The 27,824-nt window shown below is 53.2% G+C and overlaps 1 protein-coding gene and 2 pseudogenes across 1 annotated transcript; 2 read left to right on the plus strand and 1 right to left on the minus strand.

Moving 5' to 3' along the window:
- Positions 1-27,824, plus strand: part of LOC128820667 (uncharacterized) — a 2,212,279-nt pseudogene that overhangs the window by 1,272,007 nt on the left and 912,448 nt on the right.
- The window catches only part of LOC128820669 (uncharacterized), a 1,091,286-nt pseudogene that overhangs the window by 271,607 nt on the left and 791,855 nt on the right, over positions 1-27,824 (minus strand).
- On the plus strand, positions 19,477-20,811 carry LOC128820735 (olfactory receptor 14I1-like). Its single transcript, XM_054001557.1, has one exon. The coding sequence runs from the start codon at positions 19,826-19,828 to the stop codon at positions 20,756-20,758; it is 933 nt and encodes a 310-aa protein (XP_053857532.1). The 5' UTR covers positions 19,477-19,825; the 3' UTR covers positions 20,759-20,811.

Consider the following 27,824-nt stretch of genomic DNA (forward strand, 5'->3'; position numbering starts at 1 on the left):
TGGCAGGGGCTGAGGCCGTGGGGCCAGTGGCCAGAGCAGCCTGGCCTGAGCAGAGCTGTGGGGCCAGAGCCGGCTGGGCTGTGCTGGGGAGAGGCCCTTGGTGCTGCACAGAGCTCAGGGCAGCTGGCAGAGCTTGCAGGGAGCTGGGCTGGGCTCCGAGAGCCTGGCCCAGAAACCATCAGTGTCCATCTCAGCCTGGCTGAGCGTGCAGGGGCAGGACTCAGCCCAGGCCTTGTGGGGCAGGGCCAGCGCCTGTGCAAGGCATTGAAAACAGGCAAGTGCCCGAGAGAGGAGGCTGCTCTGTGCCCTTGGGGGCATGGACACAGCAGGGAGGGGGCCCAGGACATTTGTCAGCGCCAGCCTCTGTCCCCAGCCCTTGGCAGCCCTGGCTGCTGAGCCCAGCTTTGGCCTGGGCTGAGTTTGGCTGTGGCCCAGCTCCATCCTGCTGCGGGGCTCAGGGCCTGTTCCCGGCCATGGCCAGCCCTGGCCGGCCTCTCTGCTGGCCCAGAGGCCGGCAGAGCCCGGGGCAGGGCTGTCTGTGCAGCCCCACAGGTGCCAGGGGCTGGGCAGGAGCTGGCAGAGGCTGCCCAGCAGGGAGGCCATGGGGCACAGAGCCCCAAGGCTGCCGTGGGCACCACGGCACAGGGGCCGTTCCCAGCCGCAATGCTCCTGTCCTGGGCTGGGCCTGCACAGGGGCTGTGGCACCATGGCTGGGCCAGCACAGGGCCACCAAGGGGCCACGCAGCCGCTGCCGGGGCTGGCAGCAAGGCCGGGCACAGACAAGGAATTGCTGAGCGTGGCCTGCGCTGGCCAGGGCTGACTGTGCCAAAGGCAGAGCTCAGCTGCCCTTGGGGGCTGCAGGAACACTCAGGAGCCCAAAGAGCCTCCATGGCTGTGCTGGAGACCAAGGCTGGAGCAGGGAAATGCAGGGCTGCTGCGCCATGGCGAGGGCATGGAATTCCAGCACACACCTCAGCTCTCAGAAGATCCCGGCACCATGCTGGGCCCTGTTTCAGCCTGGAGCAGAGCAGATGTTGATGGCACAGGAGCTCTGAGAGGCTGGCAGGGACCTGCAGCTTGCAAGGTGCTCTGGTCTCCCTCAGCTCCTCTCTGAGAGATCCAATCCCAGCTGGGCACCTCAGGGCACAAGTGGCACTGCCTGTTCATGGGCACACAGCTGATGTCTGCCTGGAAAGAGGCAAAGGTTTTAATACCTCTTATTTTATTAGTATACAGGCACATTTTTATTACCTGTGTCACTTGAGTACTTTAAAGAAATGGCAAAGTTTTCCCTCTAGGGACAGGAATTTCCTGGAAGTGTACTGACGGCAGGAGAAGAAAGACTAATCTTCCCATCTACTTGTGTCATTAGTATCCTGTTTATTATTTCGTCTCCCTCTTCTTTCAGGTGTTTTCAGCTCTCCTTTTTAAATGGCCATGTCTAAGGACATCTCTTCATTTAGACCAGGTGGATCTATATATTTCCCGTTGCAACTAGACTTCCTCCTCCAGATGCTTTCTGGTCATTCAAGTGTCCCTCAACAGACTGGCTTCATGCTTTGAAAGTCAGGGAGTGGCCCAATCTTTCTGAAGTTCAAATAAATATGAATTTTATTTTATTCTGTTTATATCTATCACAGAATTGCCTTTTCTTATGTCTTCGTCTAAAACTGTTCCTCTTGCACATACCTCAGGAAAGAATGTGATGGTTATTAGATTGTGTCCTGTTCAACTGCGGTCTGTTGGCCTTGAAGAGAAACTTTCTGTGCCTCTGAGTCTCACCAGTTCCTGACCCCCAAAGGACACAAACCTGATGAATTGTGGTTCCCACTCCAGTGGCTGCACTTGGAGCTCCCTCCATCCCCAGAGCAGAGCTGCCTTGTCCCAGAAAGTCCCTGGCAATGCAGGGATGAAGGAAACAGGACAGGCTGTGGGGATCAGGGGCTGGGCACAGCCAGGGAGAAGAATGACTTTTGCTTTGAATGGAGCTGTGCCTTCCCGTGGCTTTGTTGGCTGACAAGAAATGAACATCCCTCTGTGTCTCGGGCAGCTCCTTCTCCAGGGAAAGCAGGTGGGAGTTGGAGCCAAGGAGCTGAAAGCTGCAGGTGCAGCCTGGGCTGGAGGGAGCTCAGATTTGCACAAGGCTGCTCTGAGTGCCAGGGCTTGGATGGGGGCAATGGTGGGGTGGGGGTAGGGACAGAGTCTGATTGATTGTCAGCCACATAGGGTCTTGATTTTCATATCTATTCCAACTGCATGAGGAGGTACTTGGATTTAGAGTCAATTGGAGATTGCACTTATCAATGTATTAACAGTAAAAAAAAAAAAAAACTATACAGGACTTAAAAAATCTTTCTCACTGTATTTTTAAATATAGTGTATTCACTTGCAATAGGCTTCTGAAATCTGTCTAATTAACCACAAAAGATTTGAAAACTTAAATTATTCCCAGAGGCTTGGCTTGTTAAGGTGTTCTGAATGTTAATGAGCCCTGAATATTAATGACACTGAATTCCTGAACTGAAGAGCTGAAGGCTGAAGAAGCCTCTGGAGCAGTAAAATTCAGCAGCAGCCTCCAAGGTGCTGAGGATGTCAGCAGCCCCCACTGAGGCCATCCCTGCCCAGAGACCGTGGGGGAATGGGCAGACAAGGAGAGCGTCCCTGGGGCTGGGGCAGCAGAACTCAGAGGCACCAGCGGCTCCAGCTGGGAAATGGAGTGTGGGATGGGGCTGTGAAAGCCCTGCCTGGGCTGTGCCAAGCAGGACACACAAGCCCTGACCCCCATCCACTAAAAATCTCACTCAAGGAGACATTTAAAAGGAATTACAATTATTCATGTGCTCCAAATTGGACTCACTGGAGAAACACCATCAAGAGATTCTCAGGAGCTCAAAACAAAAATACAGCCTTTACTGGGAACTTTAGAAAAACAGAGAAACTTTGGCAAAAGTTTTAATACGACATTCAATGAAGAAAAAGCACTTCTCAAAGCATTAACTTGGCCCATTTAACTTCACAATCTCTATGCCTGTTCAATTTTAAGTTAATCAACATTTGCAAGTGGATGGAAGTAGAAGACAGAAAGATAGGCAAAAAAATTTTAGAGAAGCACACACAGAGCTACCAGCTCCTGGATTCCAGCATTGTTCAGGTGGAAATTCCAAAACGAAGTAGGGTCAAGATGTGTGCTTGCCTGGTGGTCAGCCTTAAATACCCCTTGTTCTTCCTGGGCCCTTCCCCCAGGTGGGACTTGGGATCATTTGGTCACTCAGGAGCTGGGCTGGGGCTCCAGAGGTGGCTGTGGAGCATTGCCTGTGCTGTGCCAGGCACTGGCAGCCACTGCTGGGCTGGGATAGAGGCTCTGGGGGGATTGGGGTTCCAGGGCAGGGCAGGGCTGGGGTTCCAGGGCAGGGCAGGGCTGGGGTTCCAGGGCAGGGCAAGGCTGGACCTGCCCCTTCCTCCCCACACATGAAATGTTTCCAGCCAACAATCTCCTCCAGTCTGTCACAACAGGCAATGTTGGAGGTGGAACCCCAGTTCTGGCCATGGGCACCTGTCTAGAAGGACAGTTCTTATCCACAGGAAGGAAAGCCCCAGTTCTTGGTTCATTTCACGTTTCATTGCCTGGATTCGGTTTGGTTTTGTTGTTGCTTTGTTTCCTTGGTGTGTCTGAAGTGTCCAGTCAGGAGCAGAGCGACTCTTGCCAAGGAACTTTGCCGTGCTGTCACTTAATATTAAATCTGTTTTTTGCTGCTCCCTTGCTGGGGATTTTTTCAGCGCTCTCAAGCCCTCGTTGGTAACAGGGTGAAGGAGCCCTGGCCCAGGCTCTGGCCCTGGGGGACACGGGGACGCTGCCGGGGGGTCCCTGTCCCCCTGTCCCACCCCCCACGGCCCCGTCCCCCGTCCCCGTGTCAGGCTCTGGGGTCGATCTCGTGGAACATCCTCTGGGGGAGGCTGCGGCGCCGGGGGCAGGGGGACCCGGGGGGACAGGGGACCCCACTGTGCACGAGCAGCGTTGGACTTCTCTGGGGGAACTGTGAGGGGGGGCTGGGGTGGAGTGACCTCCCCAGTGACCTCACACAGCCCCTGTGATGTCACACAGCCCCTGTGATGTCACACAGCCCTGTGATGTCACAGAACCTTGGCTCAGTGCTGGGCAGCCCCGGAGCCGTCCCAGCAGTGGCCTCTCCCTCCTGCCCCGTCCCTCAGCCGGTGCCGCCCTTGGGGCGCTGGGCCTTGGCTTCCTCTTCTCCCTGGGCATCCCCTGCCGCCTGCCTGCCCAGGGTGTCCCGGGGAGCTGCTGCCCCTGAGCCAGGGGCTCTGCTCTGCTGCCCTGGGCACCCCGGGGCTCCCGAAACACCCCACGGCCAGGCCGGGCCCAGAGTGTCACAATGTCCCCTTGGTTCCATCGGGCCCCGCAGGGTCACAGTGCTCCCTGTGCTCCCTGAGGCCCCACATCACCCAACCCAGGCCATTGCTGTGGTTCCAGTCCCTCCCAGTATGATCCCAGTGACTCCCAGTCTCTCTCAGTATATCCCAGTTGTCCCCAGCATGCTCCCAGTCTCTCCCACTTCCTCCCAGTTGCTTCCAGCATGACTCCAGTTGCCCACAGCTGCTCCGAGTTACCCTCACTGCAGTTCCAGTTGCTCCTAGTATATCCCAGTTGTCCCAAACATGGTCCAAACTGCCCTCAGCATGCTCCTGGTCACTCCCAGTATGATCCCAGTCACCCTCAGTGTCATCTCAGTTCCACCCAGTACGATCCCAGTTGCACCCAGTCACCCCCAGTACAGTCCTGCTCACTGCCAGTATGACCTCAGTGGCTCCCAGTATAGACCCAGCACAGGGTCCCCATTGCCATCATCGGCATCACCCAGGTACCCCCAGACCCTCTCGGGACTCCCAAACCCTCCTGTGACCCATAAACCCTCCTGGGACCCCCAAACCCTCCCAGGTACCCCCAAATCCTCCCGGGATTCCCACCGCCCCCGGGCTCCGCTGCCGGAATCAGCGGGAGTGGTGTTTCCCTTTTAAGGGGAGGTAGAATGGGACCCGACCAGAGTGGGGGCCCTTAAACCCCAAAAATCCTCCCTGGGGGGGCAAAACATCCCCTACAGGGGCTTGGAGTGGGGGGGCCCATAAAAAATGTCACTTAACGCCATAGTGATCCCCCCTAAAAAGGGGCTTGTGGGGCTGCGGCCCCACAAACACCCTGAAATGGGGAGGAAAAACACCCTTGGAGTGGTGGGAACCCTCCAAAAAACCCTAAAAAGTGGAAAGCTCCTCTTCAGAGGGGCCTGAAGACCCTTCAAGGCCCTCGAGGAGGGACAAGATCCCCTCCTCTGCTGGGGCCTCTCCGAGCTGGGAGCTCTCCCGTTCGCTGCCCTCGGGGGAGCCCCGAACGACGGCGGCTCCTGGGCTGAGCCCCCTCAGCCGGGGCTGCAGAGGGAACTGGGGGGGCTGGGACAGGGCCTGGGGGTCCTGGGGTGACCTGGGGGAACCTCAGCGGCTCCCACCTCCCCCTGTGCCCCCTCTCCCACCCCCTTCCCATTGTTCCCCCCAAACCTCCGCTCCCCCAGCTGGGTTTGGGAGTGCTGCTACCAACACCCTGACCCACAGGGTGCCAGGTCGTATTCTGACTCTGTCAGTTGTTTGGGTTTTCTTGTTTGTTTGTATTATTGCAGTTATATTTTTAATTTTCCTAGTAAAGAACTGTTATTCCTATTCCCATATCTTTGCCTGAGAGCCTTTTAATTTCAAAATTATAATAACTTGGAGGGAGGAGGTTTACATTTTCCGTTTCCAGGAAGGCTCCTGCCTTCCTTAGCAGACACCTGTTGTCACCAGATGACACAAGCAAAAACGACGCACCACAGCCTCGGTCACAATGAAGAGACTAATTTATTTTTTCTGACTCCAATCTTTTATAGTTCTCAAAAGATGCCAGTGGATTGGAGGGTGAACGTGCCACCTCTCCAAGGACACTGGACAAACTACCTGTACATCAAATTTCTCCGCCTCTATGAAAGAATGCAAAACAATAGGTTATTTACAGAAAGTTGTGTGAGAAAGTTCTCTACAAGAATGTTGTCGTGGTTTGACATGGAAGTGAATTTTTTTTAGGAAGTTGGGTCAAACCAATCAGTGGTCAGGTTTAGATATTGGCACCTAGAGTAACCACTGAAAGTATGGACACGCCTCTGAGAACACAGGGGGTTAAAAGCAAGAACTCCCAGGAGAACTCTCTCTTTTGGTTCTGGTCGTCAGAGAGTGCAGACTCTCCCCTGCCCAGCCATGGGCTGGGTGGGGGGGCTGAGGGTCTGGAACCAAGCCAGCTCCTGTGGACGGAAGGGTGGAGAGAAGCGGAGATGCCTTTGCCCCCCCCCCCCCACCAAGAGGGAAAAAGACAGAGAGCCTGGCGGCACCTGGAAATTTGCCGGCAGAGGAGAAGGAGAAGGGGGGGGGGGATGTCCAGCGTAAGAAGCGGCAGAACACCAGACCGAGATATCAGCCGTCCAAGAAGTCTGAACGTTTAACCCTTTCCAAGAAATGAGGGCTTTTTAAAAGTATTACTCCTCCTTGATTTGTAGTGGAAAAGAGATAGTCCAGGACTTGAAATGTTAGAAGAAGAAATATTTAAGTGAGAGGAAATGATGAAGTAGCTTTTAGCTAGACTTTTCTTATTAGCCATAGACTGAACCAAAATCTCCTGCAATAAAGACTGCATTTTAGGGAGATGCAGTGGTGACCCAGGGAGACCTGCTTCAGCTTCGAACGGCACAAGAATGGCGAGAAACGAAGAAAGCTGAAGAGGGAATGGTGATACCCTCTGTCTTCGGGAAGAAGATGAGTCCTGTTTTTAGACCCCTCGGCCCCAGGGGAAAATAGAGGGGACGGTAGTCCCAGGATGAGAAACTGAACTGTTGTATTTTTAGGTCCGTAGCAAAGCATCCTTAAAGGAGCCCTATGAGCAGTCTGTCCATGCACGGTGGTGAGAGCAGTGTGACATGGAAAGGAGAGTGTCACACTGGCAGATTTTTTTTTCCGGGCGGTTGCCATGTGTGACAGGGAAACACAGGGGGGCAGCTGTGTTTCCTGGGGGGTCTGTGGTGCAAGAGAGACTTCTCTCTCCCTTGATAGTTTGAGTATAGATTACCTGAAGGGTGGTGATTTGATCAAGAATCCCGGGTGATGTTTCATGGCTGGGTGTTTTTAGAATTGGGAGGAGGAGGGGTGGTTTAAAAGGTCTTCATCCTGGATTTAGTTTATGTGTTTTCTGTATTAGTAGTAGTTTAATAAAGTTTTTTTCCTTTGTTATTAAGCTTGGGCCTGCTCTGCTCTGTTCCTGATAACATCTCACAGCATTTATTTAGAAAAGGTGCATTTTCATGGGGACGCTAGCATTGCGCCAGTGTCCAACCATGACAAATGTAAACTCAGAAGGCTTTAGAAAACTCTTGATAACCAGGGCGACAACCTGTCTTTTCAAACCAAGATGGATTTTGGTGCCCAACGTGCAGCACAAGGGCATCGAGAGAAAAAGGGAATAAGAGTTCTTGAGTAACCTTGAATACAGGGAATTGAATAAAGGGAATAACAGTTCTTGAGTAACTTAATTTTTGTGTGCTGCTATAGAAACCTCGTTAAGCGACACCATGTGGTCCAGCTCACCCTGGTTTGGGTAGCACATGGTCGTGGCTGTGCCAGCTCCCCCACCGACCTCCAGCCCTGGGAACCTGGAGCAAGAGGAAACCACAACTTTGCAAATGCTGCCTGTGCCTGAAGCAAATGGAAAGAGTACTGGGGCGTGGACAATAAAGATTGTTTATTTTCAGAAGAACAGCAATGAGAACACAGAACACATTTACATTGTAAGAACATTTGTAACAATGACTGTCTATAGAACGTATATACCTAAGAACATATCTAACAAAAGTCTATGAAACGTATTTACAGAAGACAAAAAGAAGCCCTTAAATCTATATCCTAAAGACAACAACAAACTCTAAAACGTATGTACAAAAGGGTGGCATCTCTGTCCGGGATCTCCATCCGTCCTTGAGGAAAAGCAAGTGCCACAGTCACTCCAATCAGGCAGAGAAGGCTCTTCCATGTGCCCCCAGGCTGGCACAGCAAGCGCAGGACAGGCTGGGGATGGCCACCAGAATCCAGTGCACGGGTACCACATCCCTGAGCAGGGACCACCCAGCCCAGTCTCAGCCTGGCAGCAGGGGACCCACTCTGCCTGTGGGGACCACGTCCTGCTGCTGGTATTGGTCTTCATCCCAAGATCATGGCCTCTTCCTCATCTTTTTCATCAATGTCCATGTCCTCAATGTACTCTTCCACATCCACTTCCATCTCCTCTGTCACATCCACCTCCATCTCTTCCTCTGCAGTCTCTTCTCCATCCACTTCCATGTCCTCCTCTGTATCAGTCTGCATGTCCACCTCCATCTCGTCCTCTCTGTCTGTGACAGCCTGCAGAGGTAGCAACACCTCAGAGTGGGGTCCCTGTCCCACACCATCCCCACAGAACTCCAGCCCAGCCGGGCAGCTGGGGGGTGTCCACCTCCATGGAATGGCACCGTACCTTCCTCAGGACCAATGTCAGCATCCTGCAGGGATGGATGACAAAATCCAGGCAATCGAGAGCTTTCAGGACTGATGGGAGTATCAGGGCGCAGGTGACAAGAAGGGTGACAGGGAGCATGGTGAAGGCTGAGCTGGCACAAGGGCTGACACAAGGTGGGCTGACACAGGGCCAGTGGTTGTGTTGTGCTCTTTGCTGGACGCTGGAAGTTCCAGCTGGAACGTGGAACATGACATCACAGTTGATCTAAAGAGCATCTTTTGCTTACTACCGCTTGCTTAATAAATTCTTGTTAATTGATTTATCTATAATTGGCCTCCCCAATTGAATTTGTCCATAACAGAACCCATGGAAGCAAGGCTCAGATGTGAAAAAGGCGTGCACCGTGGAACCCAAGAGACCCTCATGGAACCAGGGCTGCAGTGTGTCACAGAGGGAGGGACCTCATGGCAGCCAGGAGAGCATTGTGAGGCCATGGAACAATGTGGCACCAAGGTTCCACTGTGACTTGACAGAACCCTGTGGTCAGGAATGGCCCCAAACCGGGCCAGGAGACACTTCCGAGACCAAGTCCAAGGAGCGGGGATTTGCTTTATTCAGCGCGCCGGGTGCGCGGGGATATCTCCTCCTAACACACGCTCAGGCACACAGCAGATTGCAATATAGGGTTATACTTTATGCATATTCATGGTTTTCCCTAGAAAAGGTGTGGTTATGCAAAGTATTTCTCAGTACTCATTACGATCATCAGCACACGCCAGGCGCAGGCACAGTGCACGCTGGAGGTGGCACTGAGGAAGGCTCCGCGTCTTCCTCCGTGGTCCCCTGGTGAAGGCTGGACGTCTTCATCGCCGTGCCCTTTTCACCTTTCTCCTCCAGGCATGTGCAGTCTCTTGTTGGCAGTTTCAGCAATTTCCTCACTGGTTTTAGCACGCTCTGCCCTTCATTTCTGCAAGTTTTGTTCCCTGTTTCTTGCCAAGTTTCATCCTGTGTCTTTAGCTTGTGATCCTGTGGGAAGTAGCCTTTTGCCTGCTGTGATATCCTCACAACTTAATACTAACTCCTCATCCCCTTTGGTTTTATTTGGGGTTTTTTATCTTTTTGTTTGATTGGTTTGCATGGGTTTGTTTGTTTGGGTTTTTGTCTGTTTTGGTTTGAGTTTTTTGTTTGCTTTTTTATAAATGACTGGTGAAGCTGGCATAGCCAAACTCAAAAAAAAATGGAAACCAGGCTTGACTTTCCAGAAATTATTTTTGGCTGAGTTTAGCTGCATCCTCCAGGCTCAGGATCACAGGTATATTTGCAGGTTTTGCTCTGCATCATCAGTCTGCCCAGACTCTGCTCAGTGTTTCACAAATGGAGAAGACAATGGATATTGTGCCAAGCTTCCTTTCAAACAGCAAATCTGCATCAGCATGACAGAAAAGAAGGAAAAAAAAAAAAAAAGAAAATATTCACCAGTTAGAACAGAGCCAGTGTCCCACCATCTTCCCCTCCTCTGTTATTAGAGAGGCAAACCTGGGCCTAAAGCTTCCATCTCTCAATTTCTGATGCTATTTGACTTCAGCCTTGACTCCCCCTGATCTAACTGACTGCTGGCCAAGTGGGGCTGGGGATGCTCAGCCTGGAAAGAGGAGACACTGGGGAGGCCTCACTGCAGCTCTGCAGGACTGGAAGGGTCCCACAGGAAAGACGGGGACAGTGTTCCACCGGGCCTGTGGCAACAGGACAAGGGGGGATGGCTTTCAACTGCAGGAGGCTGATTGAAGTGGGATCTAAGGAAGCTGCTCTTTTACACTGAGGGTGGTGAGGCACTGGTCCAGGCTGTGGATGCCCCATCCTTGGGAACGGGGCTGTGAGCAGCATGGTCTGGGGGAAGATTGCTCAGCTTGCAACAAGATGCTCTTTAGAACAACTGTGATGTCACGTTCCACGTTCCAGCTGGAACTTCCAGCGTCCAGCAAAGAGCACAACACAACCACTGGCCCTTGTGTCAGCCCACCTTGTGTCAGCCCTTGTGCCAGCTCAGCCTTCACCATGTTCCCTGTCACCCTTCTTGTCACCTGCGCCCTGATACTCCCATCAGTCCTGAAAGCTCTCGATTGCCTGGATTTTGTCATCCATCCCTGCAGGATGCTGACATTGGTCCTGAGGAAGGTACGGTGCCATTCCATGGAGGTGGACACCCCCCAGCTGCCCGGCTGGGCTGGAGTTCTGTGGGGATGGTGTGGGACAGGGACCCCACTCTGAGGTGTTGCTACCTCTGCAGGCTGTCACAGACAGAGAGGACGAGATGGAGGTGGACATGCAGACTGATACAGAGGAGGACATGGAAGTGGATGGAGAAGAGACTGCAGAGGAAGAGATGGAGGTGGATGTGGAAGAGGAGATGGACATGGATGTGGAAAAGTACATTGAGGACATGGACATTGATGGAAAAGATGAGGAAGAGGCCATGATCTTGGGATGAAGACCAATACCAGCAGCAGGACGTGGTCCCCACAGGCAGAGTGGGTCCCCTGCTGCCAGGCTGGGACTGGGCTGGGTGGTCCCTGCTCAGGGATGTGGTACCCGTGCACTGGATTCTGGTGGCCATCCCCAGCCTGTCCTGTCCTTGCTGTGCCAGCCTGGGGGCACATGGAAGAGCCTTCTCTGCCTGATTGGAGTGACTGTGGCACTTGCTTTTCCTCAAGGACGGATGGAGATCCCAGACAGGGATGCCACCCTTTTGTACATACGTTTTAGAGTTTGTTGTTGTCTTTAGGATATAGATTTTAGGGCTTCTTTTTGTCTTCTGTAAATACATTTCATAGACTTTTGTTAGATATGTTCTTAGGTATATACGTTCTATAGACAGTCATTGTTACAAATATTCTTACAATGTAAATGTGTTCTGTGTTCTCATTGCTGTTCTTCTGAAAATAAACAATCTTTATTTTCCACACCCCAGTTCTCTTTCCATTTGCTTCAGGCACAGGCAGCATTTGCAAAGTTGTGGTTTCCGCTTGCTCCAGGTTCCCAGGGCTGGAGGTTGGTGGGGGAGCTGGCACAGCCGCCCCAGGAGTGGGGGTACCTGTGCACAGAGGGGTCCCACTGACAGAGGTCACCCTCTCACCTTGGTTCCATGAGGTTCTGGGGGTGTCTCCATGGTCTCCTTGGATCCACAGTGTCACAATGGACCACTGGATCCACGTGGCCCTGCTGTGTCACCATGGCCCCTTGCTTCCATGGGACCCCAGGGTCACAATTGACTCCTTGCTTCCACGTCACCCCCTCAGCACCAAAGTGGCCCCTTCGTTGCAGGGGAACACAAAAGGTTTATAGAAACATGGAGCAAATCCTGCTTAACACAGCTGGGAACATCTGTTTGCATCCAAAAGAGAGCTTAAAGGTGAGGATGGCACCAGCAGCTTCCATCTGCAATAGAGATCCAGGGAAAGGACAGGGACAGAGAATTCAGCTGCAAGAACTCAGAGAATTCTGCTTCCAGAGATCATTTCTGGCCACACTGTCCCTTGTAGAAAGGTGACACCATTCCAGGCAGCCTGTACTGAGCAGGTGCTTCCTGAGTGGGGTTTGTTGTTCAGGAAACCTGCTCAGGCATTTCCATTCTTTCCTTCCCAAGAGGAAAAACTTCTTCTGGGCCTGTGTGCAGGCAGAGCCCTGAGGAGAGCAGGTGGGACACGGTGCAGTGGGCTGGGACATGGAGCTGCAGAGCTCAGGGACAAGGTTCTGCTGCAGGGCACAGGGATGTCAGTGCCAGGTGGGCCATGTCAGACGTGGTGAGGCTGGGGCTGAGGAGCAGCTTGTCCAAACAGGGTCAGTCCTCAAGGGGCTCATTCTTCTACATGCCCAGACCTCCTAAGGAGACATTCAGCATCAAGATCACCTGGGGAATGCTTCTATCAGCTCTTCTCTGAACTGGAAAATAAAAAAATAGTCACTTGATTAAAGAAAAGAAGTAATGAGGTACACTTTGAAATCTTTCTCCTTAATAGAACTCGAGACTAAATCCAATCAGCTGCACAAGGCTTGGAGATTTGGAGACAAGTGAAGGAAGAAGTAGAGCCTCCAAAGTTTTTCTGTATTTTGATGACTGCCACGGTGGATTTGAGGCTGAGTTCAGGACCCTCAGGCACAGAGAGAAATTTGAAGAAGCTGCTCAAGGAGTCAGAAGCAAAACTCCAAGTCCCTTGCAGCATCACTGGGCCCCACTGAGGGCAGGGACTGCCAAAAGCTCCCCAGGCACTGATGAGAGCAGCTCCTTGAGGCCAGGACTGCAGGGAGCCAAAGGCTCAGAGCAGGGAACTGCAATGCTGAGCAAGGCCTGGGCTGGCTGGGGGAAGCAGAAAGGCCAAGCCCTGAGCCCAGCCTGGCACAGCAGGGCCTGTCCCTCACGGGTGGCTCAGGGCTGTTTGTGGGGCAGTGGGATGTGAGGGGCAGCAAGGACAAATGTCACAAACCTGTGTGACACTCCAGATCCTCATGGAACCAAGGGGCCAGTGTGACACTGTGGGAAGTTGTGGAACCAAGGGGATCACTGCGGCACTGTTGGGGCCCATGGAACCAAGGGGCCAGTGTGACACTGTGCTGCCTCATGGAAACAAGAGGCCATTGTGGAACTCGGAGCCCCCAAGGAACCAAGGGTCCATGGTGACCTTGTGGAGCCCGCAGTGTCACAGAGGAGCCGTTGTGACACAGCGAGGGCGCGTGGAGCCGAGGGGCCATTGTGACACATCAGGGCTCTGTGGAACCACAAAGCCATTGTGACATTGCAAGGCCTCATGGAAGCACGGGGCCATTGTGACACTGCAGAAGCAAGGGGGACATTGTGACACTCCAGGGCCTCATGGAACCAAGGAGACCATGGTGACACTGTGGGGTCCCACGAAACCAAGGGAACATGGAACAGGTCTGGCTGGCTGGGCCTCCTGGGGACCACCTGACAGGTCCGGCTGACCTTGGCATGTCAAGGGCTGCTTCTCATCTGCCCCTGAAGCACTGGGGCTCTGGGCTTTCCTTCCTATGGCAGAGAACTGTCCTTCTCCTCCAGGGGCCTATGGCCAAAACTGGGATTCCATTTCCAAAACTCTGTACATCCAAGGATTGCTCCCCAGGGAAAGTTCCCAGGATAGAAAAGTCTGTCTGCCCTTGGCCTCCTCGGGATGCCTCTCACCTGCTTTCAAAACACTGGGGCTCGGTGCTTTCCTTCCAATGAAAACGAACCGTTCTTCTTCTCAAGATATCCATGGTCAAAATTGAGATTCCTCCTCCCAGATTCCATGTATCCAAGGTTTCCTCCATGACAAAAGCTGCCAGGACAAACAGGTCTGGCTCGCTTGGCCTCCCAGGAGCCACCTCTCTTCTCTTCGGCCTTTGAAATTCTTGGTCTCTGTGCTTTCCTTCCTACAGAAAAGAACCGTACTTCTTATCTATGCAGAAATGGCCGAAACTGGGGTTCCACCTCCAAAATTCCCTATATCCAAGGGTTGCTTTCAGACAAAAGCTACCAGGACAGAGAGGTCTGGCTGGCTTGGCCTCCCAGGAGCCACATCTTTCTTCTTCTGCCCTTGAAATGCTGGGGCTCTGTACTTTCTTTCCTATGGAAAAGAACTGTCCTTCTTATCTACACAGAAATGGCTGAAATTGGGATTCCACCTCTACAATTCCCTATATCCAAGGGTTGCTCCCAGCCAAAATCTGCCAGTACTGTCAAGTCTGGCTGGCCTTGGCCTCTGGGGGCTGCCCCTGCCACACTGGGGCTCGGTTCTTTCCTTCCCATGGAGATCCCTGTGACACTGTGGGCACCTCATGGAACCAAGGGGATCATTGTGGCACCACTGGAGCCCATGGAACCAAGGGGCCATGGTGACACAGCGGGGCTTCATGGACCCAGAGACCATTCTGACTCTGTGGGGCCTGATGGAACCATGGAGACCATGAGGACCCTTCAGGGCCTTGTGTCACCAAGGGGGCGTTGTGACACCTCAGGGCCTCCTGGAAGCAAGGGACCATTGGGACACTGTGGGGCCCCATGGAACCGAGGGAACATGGAACAGGTCTGGCTGGCTTGGCCTCCCAGGGGCCACCTGACAGGTCTGGCTGATCTTGGAATGCCAAGGGCTGCCTCTCATCAGCTCCTGGAGCACTGGGGCTCCATGCTTTCCTTGCTATGGGAAAGAACTGTCCCTCTTTTCAGATGCCCATTCCTAAAATTGATACGATCCCTAAGAATTTTCCTCTATGCAAAGGTATCTCTCAGAAAATCCTGCCAGCTCTGGCTGGCCGTGGCCTCTGGTGGTCACCTCTCATCTGCCCCTGAAGCACTGGGGCTCTGTCCTTCCTTCCTATGGAAAAAAACCAGCTTTCTTGACAAAGACCATGGCCAAAATTAGAACTTGGCCTCCCAAATTCCGTATATCCAAGGATTGCGAGATATAACAAAAGTAGCCAGGACAGACAGGTCAGGTAGGCCCTCTCCTCTGGTGATTTTCTTAGACTATGAGCTGAATGTTTTCATTTGAAAACACCTTGGAGAGTGCCCAGAGATCTCCCAAGGTGGGGTTCTGAGGCCTCAGGCACATGGCCACTACATACAGACAAAGGAGCTCTGTGCTCGGTGCTGTTGTGGTGGTTTTGCATCACAGAAGTGATGTCCTGAGAGACACTGCTAGCAGTTTCCTCCGTGTCTGACAAAAAACTATTAGCTTTGAGAATTGACAATCTGTTAAACCACTAAGGGAACTGCACATGCCTCTGTGAAGACACAAGTTAAAGAGGAAGAAGCCTGGCTGGGTCTCTTTCCCTTCTGGGCAGCAAAGAGGTGCCAAGGCCGGGCCAGCCCCCGTCTGGGCCGGGGCGGGCCGGGCGGCTCCTGCCGTGGGGCCGGGCCCCTTCCCAGGGAGCCCGCCAGGCCCCATCGGCTGCCGGGCAGGGGAGGGGAGGCCGCGGGGCCGAGGCCGGGCCGGGCCGTGGCTGCGCTTGCTGACATCTGGCCGCTGCCGAGCCCTGCCCCGCCGCCAGCCCGGGCCCAGCCAGGATCCGCCGGGCCCCAGGAGCAGCCCCGGGCCGGGCCGGCTCGGCCAAGCTTCTGCCGCCCTTGGGCTTGGCCCGCAACCAGCGGGCAGGGCCAGGAGAAGCCATCGGCCCCGGCCGTGCTGCTGCTCTGCTCTGGCCTGGCTGCTGAGATCCTGGCCCTGCCCCCAGCGCCGCCCAGCCTGACACAGCCCCAGCGCAGCCGCTGCACAAACCTCCATGGCAAAACAGCTCCGGCCGCAAGGACCCAGCCCGGCCGGGCTCACGCAACCATCTGCAGGCCCCGGCTCAGATATTGACTCTTCCCGTGCTTCCATCCTCCCTCCGGGGAGAGAAAAGGACAAAGTGCAGGCACACACAGGAGCAACGTGAAGACACCGAGGTCAAGAGGAAGTTGAGTCCCAGATGGGAGGGATGAGGAGATGCCTTGATCTTGGGGCTGAAATCCTCTGCTAAAGCTATGGAGAAGGCTGGAATTGATCCATCAGACTCTCTTTTTCCCTATAATGCATTGAAAAGAATGGGGAGATGACTTGTTCAGCAAAGGCCTCCATGCAAAAGGAAGCAAATGTTGAATTAGCTGTGATCCCATGAGAAGTTTGAACACTGAAAGAGAAAAGAGTGATGAGACCCTGTGCCCTCAGGGAGAGAAGAAGAAGATCTGTGTTGCCAGAAATGAAGATGATTTCAGAAATAGATGAAGAGAAACTTTGCTCTTAAAGAGCTCATCTGGAAACTAATACCCCATTAGCTGACATGGCCCATAAACACAGCTGTGGGAAAAGCTGTTGAAAAATTGGAAAGATTTCATAATTTCAGTTTTTCCGAGTGGATGCTATTCGTGGAAATGAAAAGCCATGAGATAACTGTTTTGTTGTGGAGAAGTCTCCATAGCCTGAAAGACAGATTCCTCCCCCTAAGTGAACAGAAGAAAGACTATCTAGAGGTGGTAAACTGACTGAAAAATTAACTTTTGTCTCTTTACATTGTCAATAAGAAAGAAAAGGTTATAGGGAGAAGTTTTCTGAAAGTTTTGTTCTGATTCTTATTACTCTTTTTTTACTTAATAATGTGAACTTTTCTTTAAATCCTTTTAATGTTTTGAGCCCACTTTGCCATTCTCCTAATCCTATCTCAGAGCAGGAAATGAGTAAGTATATTCTAGTGAGTGCACTGGTAATTAGCCAGCACTGAACCCACCACACTAATTGATGCATTGGCTGAGAAATCTCAAATTGATGAAACAATGAACTGCACTAGAGCAGAGGGAAATCAAGGCAGAGCCATGGTTTGTCAGGACTTGCTTGATCCTAATGAGCCCCGTGGTGCATTTGGAGCTGAGCCCTGGAACCTCAGGGCCTGAGAGGAGATTGCACAAACCTTTCCAGGACTCAAAGGCAGAAGAAAACCCCAAAGTGTCTCAAAGCATTAATGGATCCCACTGAGGTCCATCCCCAACACAGGCTCCTCATGGACTCCTTGGAGGAGAGAATTGGAGGCCAGGATGGCACAAAAACCTCTCAGACTCAAAATGGCACAAAAACCTCTCAGTGTGGAAAGGAAAATCCAAAGTACTTCAAAAACCTTGACTATCTCAAAGTATTAATGAGCCCCACTGAGTGTCAGTGCAAAGCTCTCCAGGGACTCATTAAAGCAGATAATTGGGGCCATGATTGCACAAACCTCTCACAGAGTCTGTATCCAAAGGGAAACACCAAGTACCTTAAAAGAACTGAAGTACCTTGAAGCATTAATGAGCCCCACTGAGTGTTGTTGCTGACAAAGCATCTCCAGGGACTAATTACAGCAGATAATTGGAGGCCATGATTGCAGAAAGCTCTCACAGACTGCAAGGCAAAAGCCAAAGCCAAAGTCCTTTGAAAAACCTGCAGTGCCTGGGAGCATTGTGGAGCCCCCAGGGCCATTCCTGAGCAAGGCTCCCCAGGGACTCCTTCCAGCAGATCCTTGAGGCCACTGGGATGTGGGCTAGGGGGGGATGCTGAGGGCAGGACAAGGGGCTGACAGTGCCCAGCCTGGCTGGGGCTGTGCCAGGAGGCCCCAGGGCCTCAGGACAAGGTGTCTCCTGACAGCCCTTGGTGGCACAGACGCTGCTGTGCCCCAGGCCACCAAGACTTGGCTTCTCTTTGTCCCCACCTGTCATCAGTGCCTCCAGTTCTCTGCTCAGCCTGGGGCCTGGGGACACTTTCTCAGTCGTGTCCCTCAGTGGGACCCATTAAAAGTCAAAGAAACTTTGGAGTTGGATTCTGACTTGGAGCTCTGGAGAGGTTTCTGCAGCTGCCTCTCAGGGCCTGATGTTCAGGGCCTGAGCACAAAGCCCCAGAGGCTCATTCAAGTCCTTGTGCTGTGTCTGTGCTGCTGAGCTGGGCCGGGCTCCTGGCACAGAGGGTGATGCTGGTAAGCAAGCAGAGCTTCAAAAGCACATTTCTCTGGATGAGCAGCTCTTCTCCCAGCCCAGCAGGGCTGGGGCACTGCCTGCAGCCAGCGCGGGCACAGCCCAGAGGCACAGAGAGCTTCAATCAGTCAGGGCTGGGAAGGTGCTGAGAAGTGCCTGGGGCAGAATCACTGCCAGCCCTTGGCACAGGAACCTCTGGCTGCAGGACAATGCAGCTGCAGCTCCTGCAGTGATCTCCTCAAGCTGGAACATCCCAATGCCCACAGACCCTGTGAGTACAACTCTGAGTATTTCTGGTGCAGGGGAGGTAAAATGCTCATGAAGCTCTGACATGCTGAGGGATTCTGATCAGTCATAGAATATTCCCAGGACAAGGATTTGATAAAAATGAGGAAACTTCATAAGACTTTGCACTGATTTTCCTACTATTGAAGAATGGCAGGGAGGCAGGGATATATCTTAAAAATTGGTTATGAATTTTGACAAGTGCCTGAGACATCTGAACTGTTACTTTAACTGTTCAATATGTTCACAGGAGATCCCTAATGTGCTTTCAGCCCCTCTGCCCATGGACAGCACCAGCATCACCTTTGCTGGAGCCATCAGGCTCAGTCTGAGCTCTCCTTTCTCCAAGCTGCAAACAGAACCTGCCCCCAGCCAGTGCCCTGCAAACAGGCAGGGTTCTGTCAGGCCAAGGAGAGGGCACAGTGATTTGGGGTCTGGGAGTGCTGGCACAGAGAGATCAGGCACAGGGAAACACCTGCAGGAGGAAAATCTCTGGGAAGCAGAGAGAAGATCAGGGAAGGAGAGAAAACAAAACCCAGAAATGCTGTGGCAGGGAGAGTTTAGAGATGTGCAGAGGATCCCCTCCAGTGCAGCCCCTCCTCTGAACAAGCCCCCTCCCTGCTGTGCCCCCAGCCAAGCCTCTGCCCTCAGGGCCGGGGCTCCAAGGCGTGCAGCCCCTCCTGTGCAGGCAGAGCTGCAGCAGAGCCGTGGGGCAGCTCTGCAGCCCCGGGCCCAGTTCCCTCTGCAGAGCACAGGGCTGGGAGCAGCTGCCCGGCACTGGGGGCTCTGGCAGGGGGCACAGCTGGCTCAGGGTGACACAGCTGTCCCCAGTGCCCGGCTCTGGGCAATGCTGGCCGTGCAGCCAGGGAAGGAGCTGCATCTCCCTTCATCCAGTGCCATCAGAAGGACACTTGGAAGTCTCCCTGAGATTTCAGTTCAAGCTGGGAGCTTCAATCCAGGGTGCAAACCTGTTCCAGAGCATCTCTGAGTTACCAGATTGACGGGGAAAGGCAGAGGTGTTCTGACAACGAAAATGCTGCTGGGTTGGTGAAATGAGCAGTGTGAGTCCTTGGCTAAAAATGTGGAGCTGGGCTGTGATGGCTCCATCTGCTCTCAGCACTACCTGGGGTTTTTTTAGGGAAAATGTGGGAAGGTGATCATCCACCCCAGAGGAACGTTAAAACCCAGAGAAATTCTGAAAATGTCAGAATGACAGACCATCTCCCCTCACTCTCCACTCATCACTTTGCCACACAGAACATTCTTTGTTCTCCCTGGGGGCAGCAGAAATGCTGAGGGTTTCTGATACCCAAGAACAACAGGACAGATAAAGGGGAGATTATGAAGAAAACTCCAGAAGTCGTGAACACAAATGTGTGTCTGTGTGTGTTCTGGGGGAGGGTGTATGGGAAATGGCTTTGATATTCGTTACAGGTATCTCTTCTAACTCTTCTCTGTCCGTTTCTCCATGAACAGGTCCCCATGTGGAGCCTCAGCAAATGTCCAACAGCAGCTCCATCAGCCACTTCCTCCTGCTGGCACTGGCAGAGACGCGGCAGCTGCAGCTCCTGCACTTCTGCCTCTTGCTGGGCATCTCCCTGGCTGCCCTCCTGGGCAACGGCCTCATCATCAGCGCCGTAGCCTGCGGCCACCACCTGCACACGCCCATGTTCTTCTTCCTGCTCAACCTGGCCCTCAGCGACCTGGGCTCCATCTGCACCACTGTCCCCAAAGCCATGCACAATTCCCTCTGGGACACCAGCACCATCTCCTACACAGGATGTGCTGCACAGCTCCTTTTCTTTCTGTTCTTCATCTCAGCAGAGTTTTTCCTGCTGACCATCATGTGCTACGACCGCTACGTGTCCATCTGCAAACCCCTGCACTACGGGACCCTCCTGGGCAGCAGAGCTTGTGCCCACATGGCAGCAGCTGCCTGGGCCAGTGCCTTTCTCAATGCTCTCATGCACACAGCCAATACATTTTCCTTGCCCCTGTGCCATGGCAATGCCCTGGGCCAGTTCTTCTGTGAGCTGCCCCAGATCCTCAAGCTCTCCTGTCCCAAATCCTACCTCATAGAACTTGGGCTCATTGTGTTCTCCATCTGTTTAGCACTTGGCTGTTTTGTGTTCATGGTTTTCTCCTATGTGCAGATCTTCAGGGCTGTGCTGAGGATCCCCTCTGAGCAGGGACGGCACAAAGCCTTTTCCACCTGCCTCCCTCACCTGGTCGTGGTCTCTCTGTTCTTAAGCACTGGTACGTTTGCTCACCTGAAGCCCCCCTCGTTGTCCTCCCCATCCCTGGATCTGTCAGTGTCAGTTCTGTACTCAGTGGTGTCTCCAGCCCTGAACCCCCTCATCTACAGCCTGAGGAACCAGGAGCTCAAGGCTGCAGTGTGGAGACTGATGACTGGATGCCTTCAGGAACATTAAACTGCTGCACAATTTTGCAAAATTACTTCTAATAAAAGTCATCTTTGATACTTCTAGTTGGTTTCATTTTGCAGGTTCTTTTTCTTTGTTTCACTTTTTCAATATAGTCATCAAAGAAATGTCATTGTTTGTGCCATTTCTCATACTGTTTCTCTCCACCTTCCCTGTGCCCACAGACTGTGTCAATGAGGGGCTGCACTCTCATTGCCTTTAAAGGAACTCAAGGATCTCCCAGCACAGATTTCTGCCGAGATGCCCTTTTGTTGCCTTCTCTGGAGCTGCAGCAGCAATGTCTGTGTGCAGAGCTGGGGGCAGATCAGTGCTGGCACAGCAGCTGTGCCCAGCAGCAGCAGCAGCACTTGGTGTTGCCAGTGCTGCTCCCGTGGCCCTGCCCCGCTGCCCTGGTGGCCCTGGTGTTGCTGCAGGGCCTGAGTGCTCTTGGGGCCGGGCACAGTCCTGGGGGTGGCAGTGCCGGGGCTGCAGCAGGGACAGGCCATGGGCACTGCTGGGGCAGCGCTGACGCCTCAGGCCAGGGCCTGGGGGCTCCAGGCTCCTTGCCCAGGCTCTCTCAAGAACACGGCCAGGCCAATGATCAGCACAGAAAACCCCCGTCAGCAGCCCCAGGCTGGCCGTGGGCAGGCTGGGGGCAAACAGCACGGCTGGTGCTCTGCCAGGGCCCTGGGGGAGACGGGAAGGAGCAGCAGAGCAGGGGCTGATCCATCCCCAGTGCGCTGCACAGCCCAGGGCAGCGTCCCAGAGCGTCCTCATGGAGCTGCCAACAACATCCCCCCTCTGCAGCCCTGGCCTCTCCCCCAGCTCACACAGGTGCCGCATCCTTGCAGGCACAGACACGGCAGCGCTGGCTCAGGAGCCCCTGTTTGCATTGCACACAGCAGGCGGGAGCACCCCCGTGCTGGTGCTGTGGGGACAGGAACCTGAGGCAGCACAAATGCCATCAGCCCCTGGGGCCAGGAAGGGCTGGGGGACGCCAGGGAAACCACTCAGCTTTGTCCTGGCCTCTGCACTCAGCCAGAAAGTTTGTTCCCATCAGCTGGGATTTTCCTGTCCCACTGCAGACGCTGTTGCTCAGAGCCAGGGCTGCCTGGCAGCCTCCCCCAGACTGCCCTGAGCATTTCCTTGGCTTCACCTCTGCTTTCTTTACTCTTCCTGCTACGAATTTCTTCCTCTTGCCCACCCCAGTTCCCTCCCCTGCACACAGCCCATCCCTGTTTGCCCTTTCCTCTCTGGCCCCACTCCCCATTGCAGTTCCTGACTTGGCACCATGGGAACGGCCCTTGGGGAGCAGGATCATCCCACAAGTGCTGCAGGAATTGTCTGCAGGCTCCTGCAGTGCCTCGTGCTGCTCCCTTGCCAGAGGCAGCCCAGGCCAGGGGGGCACATCTGGGCTGCTGTGTCTGCCTGTGGGGCTCCCTGTTCTGGGCAAGGAGGAGGAGCTGCAGAGGCTCTGCAGGACTGACAGGATGGGCTTTGGGGCTCTGAGGAGAAGCTGAGGGACCTGGGCTGCTGCAGCTTCTGAAGAGGAGGCCCAGGGCTCCTCCTGCACCTGCTCCAAGGGTGGTTTCAGAGAATCCCAGAATCAGCAAGACTGGAAAAGACCTTGGAGATCATCAAGTCCAACCTGTGCCTTGACACTGTCTTGTCTCCCCTGAGCCTCCTCTTCTCCAGGATAAACAACCCCAGCTCCCTCAGCCGCTCCTCACAGGACTTGTGCTCCAGACCCCTCACCAGCCTTGTTGCTCTTCCATGGACACTCTCCAGCCCCTCCATGTCCTTCCTAAATTTGGGGGGCCCAGAACTGGACACAGCATTCGAGGTGCTGCCCAACCAGTGCCAGGCACAGGGGAAGAATCACTGCCCTGCTCCTGCTGGCCACACCATTCCTGATCCAGGCCAGGAGCCATTGGCCTTCTTGGCCACCTGGGCACACGGCTGGCTCATGTCCAGCCTGCTGTCCATCAGTCCCTGCAGGTCCCTTTCTGCCTGGCTGCTCTCCAGCCCCTCTGTCCCCAGCCTGGAGTGCTGCAGGGGTTGTTGTGGCCAAAGTGCAGGACCCGGCACTTGGACTTGTTAAACCTCACCTTGTTGGATTTGGGCCCTGGATCCAGCCTGTCCAGGGCCCTGTGCAGAGCCCTCCTACCCTCCAGCAGATCAACACTCACACCCAGCTTGGTGTCATCTGCAAATTTGCTGATGGTGGACTCAGTCCCCTCATCCAGACCATCAATGCAAATATTGAAATCCACGCTGGCTGGCTCTGACCCCTTGGCCATCCTGTGGCTGCCCTGTGATGGCTCTCAAGGTGATCTGTTCCAGAACCTTGCCAGGCACCGAGGTCAGGCTGACAGGCCTGGAGTTCCCCAGATCCTCCTTCCAGCCCTTCTTGGCGATGGGCTCACACTGGCACCTCCAGTGCTCTGGCACCTCCCTGCTGAGCCAGGACTGATGGGAAATGATGGAGAGCAGCTTGGGGAGCTCATCCACCAGCTCCCTCATCCCCCTAGGATGTATCCCATCCCATCCCATACACCTGTGAGCATCTGAGTGGCTCAGCAGGTCACCAGCTGCTTCCTCCTGGATTACAGGGGGCTGCTCTGCTCCCTGTGCCCATCTGCCAGCTCAGGAGAACTCTTGTCCTGAGGACAACCTGCCCTAATATTAAAAATTGAGACAAACAAGGTGTTAAATTGCTTAGCCTTTTCCTTATTATTAGTTTCTATATTCTCCACTGCATCCAATAAAGAGTAGAGGTTCTCCTTACCCCTCCTTTTGCTAATTTTTTTTTATAGAAACATTTTCATTTTTTTTCACAGAAGCCACCATGTTGTGTTCTAAATGAGCTTTCACCTGTCTAATTTTCCTTCTGCATAACTTAACGACATCCTTAAACACTTTTTGGGTTGCATATCCTTTTTTCCCCTGAGTTCCCACAACAGCTCCATGGGCAGCCAGGACAGTCATTTTCCTCACCAGCTCATCTTTTGCCACACTGGGACAGGCTGCTCCTTCCCCCTTAAGATTACCTTCTGGAAATGTGTCCATCCTCCCTGGACCCCTTTGTTTTTAAGGGCTGTTTCCCTTAAATCAGTACCTGATTCGGTACTCCCCAAATCAACATCCTAAATAGGCCAAAGTCTGCCCTTCCTCATTCCAGTGTGGAAGTTTTGTTGCTGCCCCTCCTTCTTTTACAGAACATTGAAAACTTGATCATTTCATGGCCACTGTGCCCCAGGCAGCCTCCGACCCCCACATCTGCCACCAGCCCTTCTCTGTTTGTGAGCAGCAGGAGACAGAGCTTTCCTTGGGAGTGGAGTGTTATCAAAAATTCAGTAAAACAGAAAACTCCTTCACACCAGTGCAGCATTAAGAAGCAGCATTCTTTATTCAGCCGGATGCACAGGGGATAGCTCCTCCCAAAGCCGAGCATGCTGAGTGCAGGAAAGTTTCTGTTCATATTCTGTATTTTGCACACATATTCATTGGTTGTCCTGGACTAAAAATACATCTGATAATCATTTCCCAAAATCATTCACATATTTCCCCTCCCCTTTACCCATGCTCTCTTCTGTCCTGGGGGTCTCTCTGGTGGTCCCTGGTGGTCGTGGACCCCAATGTTCCCGTGGGCCTGGCTGAGCTGGCAGGACACTGAGGCTGGTGAACTTCCAGCTCCCCTTCTCACACAATGGGCATTGTGTGGTTCCCATAGGCCTGGGGTTTTGGAGAACAAGCTCCAGGTGTGAGCTCACCTGGTGGAGAGAATTTATCATCTGCTAACATGAGGTCACAGAGTGGGCTGTGACATCACAGAGTGGGTTATGTGGGGTCATTGAGCAGCTACGGCATCATAGACTGTCTCTGTGACATCACAGAATGGATTGTGGCATCAGAGACCAGCTGTGTGACATTAGAGATTGGGCTGTGACATCACAGAGGGGCTGTGTGACATCCCAGGAGGGCTGTGTGAGGTCTCTGGGTTGGTCACTCCGCCCCAGCTCCCCCTCACAGTTTCTCCCAACAAGTCCAATGCTGTTCATGCCCAGCGGGGTCCCTGTCCCCCTGGTATCCCCCCGGTCCACCTGGAGCCACTGCCTCTACCAAAGGATGTTCCACAGGATCCACCCCAGAGCCTGACACGGGGAAAAGGGGCCAGGGCTGTGTGACCAGGACATCAAGGACGTGGATTATCCAGGTCCCTGTGGCCTGGGTTGGGTTCCCCAGGGCAGGAAAGATGTCTGGCAGCTGGAGCAGGCTTAGGGAAGGGCCTCCAAGGTGGGGCTGTGTGGGAAGTGGATTTGTAGAGAGTTCTCAGGGCCTGACAGAAGGTCCACACAGTACGCATCCATATGCAAAGTTTGAGATAAGAAATGCTGATTTAGAAATGCCATGGAATAGGACAGATATTGTTGAGAGAGAAATGGAGCTAGATAAAAGTTTCAAAGGATGGCTTTGCAAATAAGACTAGATATTTTTGAGAAATAGAACTGTGAAAGATGGATTCTAATGGGACCCACGAGGGATAATTTTAGATGATAGGCCATAAGGCACTTACAGCATGGTGTAGCTATAGCTGATAGGCCAAAAAACGATTATGGTGTACTGTAATTAGGAAATGGTTGGATTCTGATTGTGATGGCATTAATTATAACATCTGTATTTTCTCACCCATCCCATGAGACTGAAAACAGAATAAAGGTTTTTAAAGCACCTCTCAGTTGCCCCCTCTCTGGGTCAGGAAAAGGGTATTGCCCAACAGCACTGGAGCCCTGGGGCTGTGAGCAGAGGCTGAGGGAGCTGGGCTTGTCCAGCCCGGAGCAGGGAAGGCTGAGGGGCTCCTCATCCCAGCCTGGCAGTGCCAGCGAGGAGGGGATGGAGAACACAGAGCCAGGCTCTTCACCAGGGGGGCTGCTGGGAGACAAAAGCCAATGGGTGGAAGGGGAAAGAGGGGAGATCAGCCAGGCCAGGAGGAGATGAAATGAGTCAGGCTGGTTTCAGCATTTCCTCAACACCAAAAACAGCCTGACCTCCCTTCTCCATCCACCACTGACAGCTTTGCAAATCAGGAATTATTTGAGCTGTTTTTCCCCCACTCCAGGATGAGATCCTGATACAAGAACTTAATTGTGTTTATATCTATCAGAGAACCACGTTTGTCTAAAATCAGTTTTAGTATGGAAATCACTTGTGGATGGTGGACTCATCAGACCCGGCTGGGACGTTGCACATAGCTCAGGGAAGAGCGTGATTGTTATTAAATTGTGTCCTGTTCAACCATGACCTGTTGGCAATGAAGGGAAACTTTCTGTGCCTCTGAGTCTCACCAGTTCCTGACCCCCAAAGGACACAAACCTGATGAGTTGTGGTTCCCCATCCAGTGGCTGCACTTGGAGCTCCCTCCATCCCCAGAGCAGAGCTGCCTTGTCCCAGAAAGTCCCAGGCAAAGGAGGGATGAAGGAAACAGGGCAGGCTGTGGGGATCAGGGGCAGGGCAGAGCCAGGGAGAAGAATGACTTTTGATGGAGCTGTGCCTTCCCTTGGCTTTGTTGGCTGACAAGAAATGAACATCCCTCTGTGTCTCGGGCAGCTCCTTCTCCAGGGAAAGCAGGTGGGAGTTGGAGCCAAGGAGCTGAAAGCTGCAGGTGCAGCCTGGGCTGGAGGGAGCTCAGATTTGCACAAGGCTGCTCTGAGTGCCAGGGCTTGGATGGGGAAAATGGTAGGGTGGGGGTAGGGACAGAGTCTGATTGATTGTCAGCCATGAAGGCTCTTGATTTTCATATCTATTCCAACTGCATGAGGAGGTTCTTGGATTCAATGTCAATTGGAGATTGCACATATCAATGAATTAACAGGAAATAAAAAACCTAAGCAGCACCAAAAATATTTTCTCACTGTCTTTGAAAAAAAAATACATTCTCTCTGAATACAATTCTGAAATGTGCTTAATTATCCACAAAAGATTTGATCCACTTAAATCAAATTATTCCCAGAAGCTTGGCTTGTTAAAGGTGTTCAGAACATTAATGAGCCCTGGGGCACTGAATTCCTGAACAGAAGAGCTGAAGGCTGAAGAAGCCTCTGGAGCAGTAAAATTCAGCAGCAGCCTCCAAGGTGCTGAGGATGTCAGCAGCCCCCACTGAGGCCATCCCTGCCCAGAGACCGTGGGGGAATGGGCAGACAAGGAGAGCGTCCCTGGGGCTGGGGCAGCAGAACTCAGAGGCAGCAGCGGCTCCAGCTGGGAAATGGAGTGTGGGATGGGGCTGTGAAAGCCCTGCCTGGGCTGTGCCAAGCAGGACACACAAGCCCTGACCCCCATCCACTAAAATACTCTCTCAAGGGAGACATTTTTAAGAAATTACAATTGTTTGTGTCCTCTGAGTTGGATGCACTGGAGAAATACCCACAAGGGATTCTCAGGAGCTCCAAACAACAAAACAGCCTTTACTGGGAACTTTAGAAAATCAGAGCAACTTTGGCAAAACGTTTAATATGACATTCAGTCAACAAAAAACAGTTTTCAATGCATGAACTTGGCCCATTCAACTTCACAAACTCTATGCCTGTTCAAATTTTAGTTAATCAACATTTGCAAGACGACAGAAGTAGAAGTAGACATAGAAAGAGAGAAAAATAAGATCTAGAGAAGCACACACAGAGCTACCAACTCCTAGATTCCAGCGGTGTTCAGATGGAAATTCCAAGAGGAGGTAGGGTCCAGATGTGTGCTTGCCTTGTGGTCAGCCTTAACCCCTTGGTCTTCCTCGGCCCTTCCCCCAGGTGGGACTTGGGGTCATTTGGTCACTCAGGAGCTGGGCTGGGGCTCCAGAGGTGGCTGTGGAGCATTGCCTGTGCTGTGCCAGGGACTGGCAGCCACTGCTGGGCTGGGATAGAGGCTCTGCGGGGATTGGGGTTCCAGGGCAGGGCAGGGCTGGGGTTCCAGGGCAGGGCAAGGCTGGACCTGCCCCTTCCTCCCCACACAGGAAATGTTTCCAGCCAACAATCTCCTCCAGTCTGTCACAACAGGCAGTGCTGGAGGTGAAATCCCGATTGTGGCC

This window comes from Vidua macroura, chromosome 30 (assembly GCF_024509145.1).
Source record: "Vidua macroura isolate BioBank_ID:100142 chromosome 30, ASM2450914v1, whole genome shotgun sequence".
Lineage (NCBI taxonomy): Eukaryota > Metazoa > Chordata > Aves > Passeriformes > Viduidae > Vidua > Vidua macroura.

What these genes read in the sequence shown, in the direction of transcription:
- LOC128820735 (XM_054001557.1), top strand. Translation starts at nt 19,826, where the DNA reads ATGTCCAACAGCAGCTCCATCAGCCACTTCCTCCTGCTGGCACTGGCA.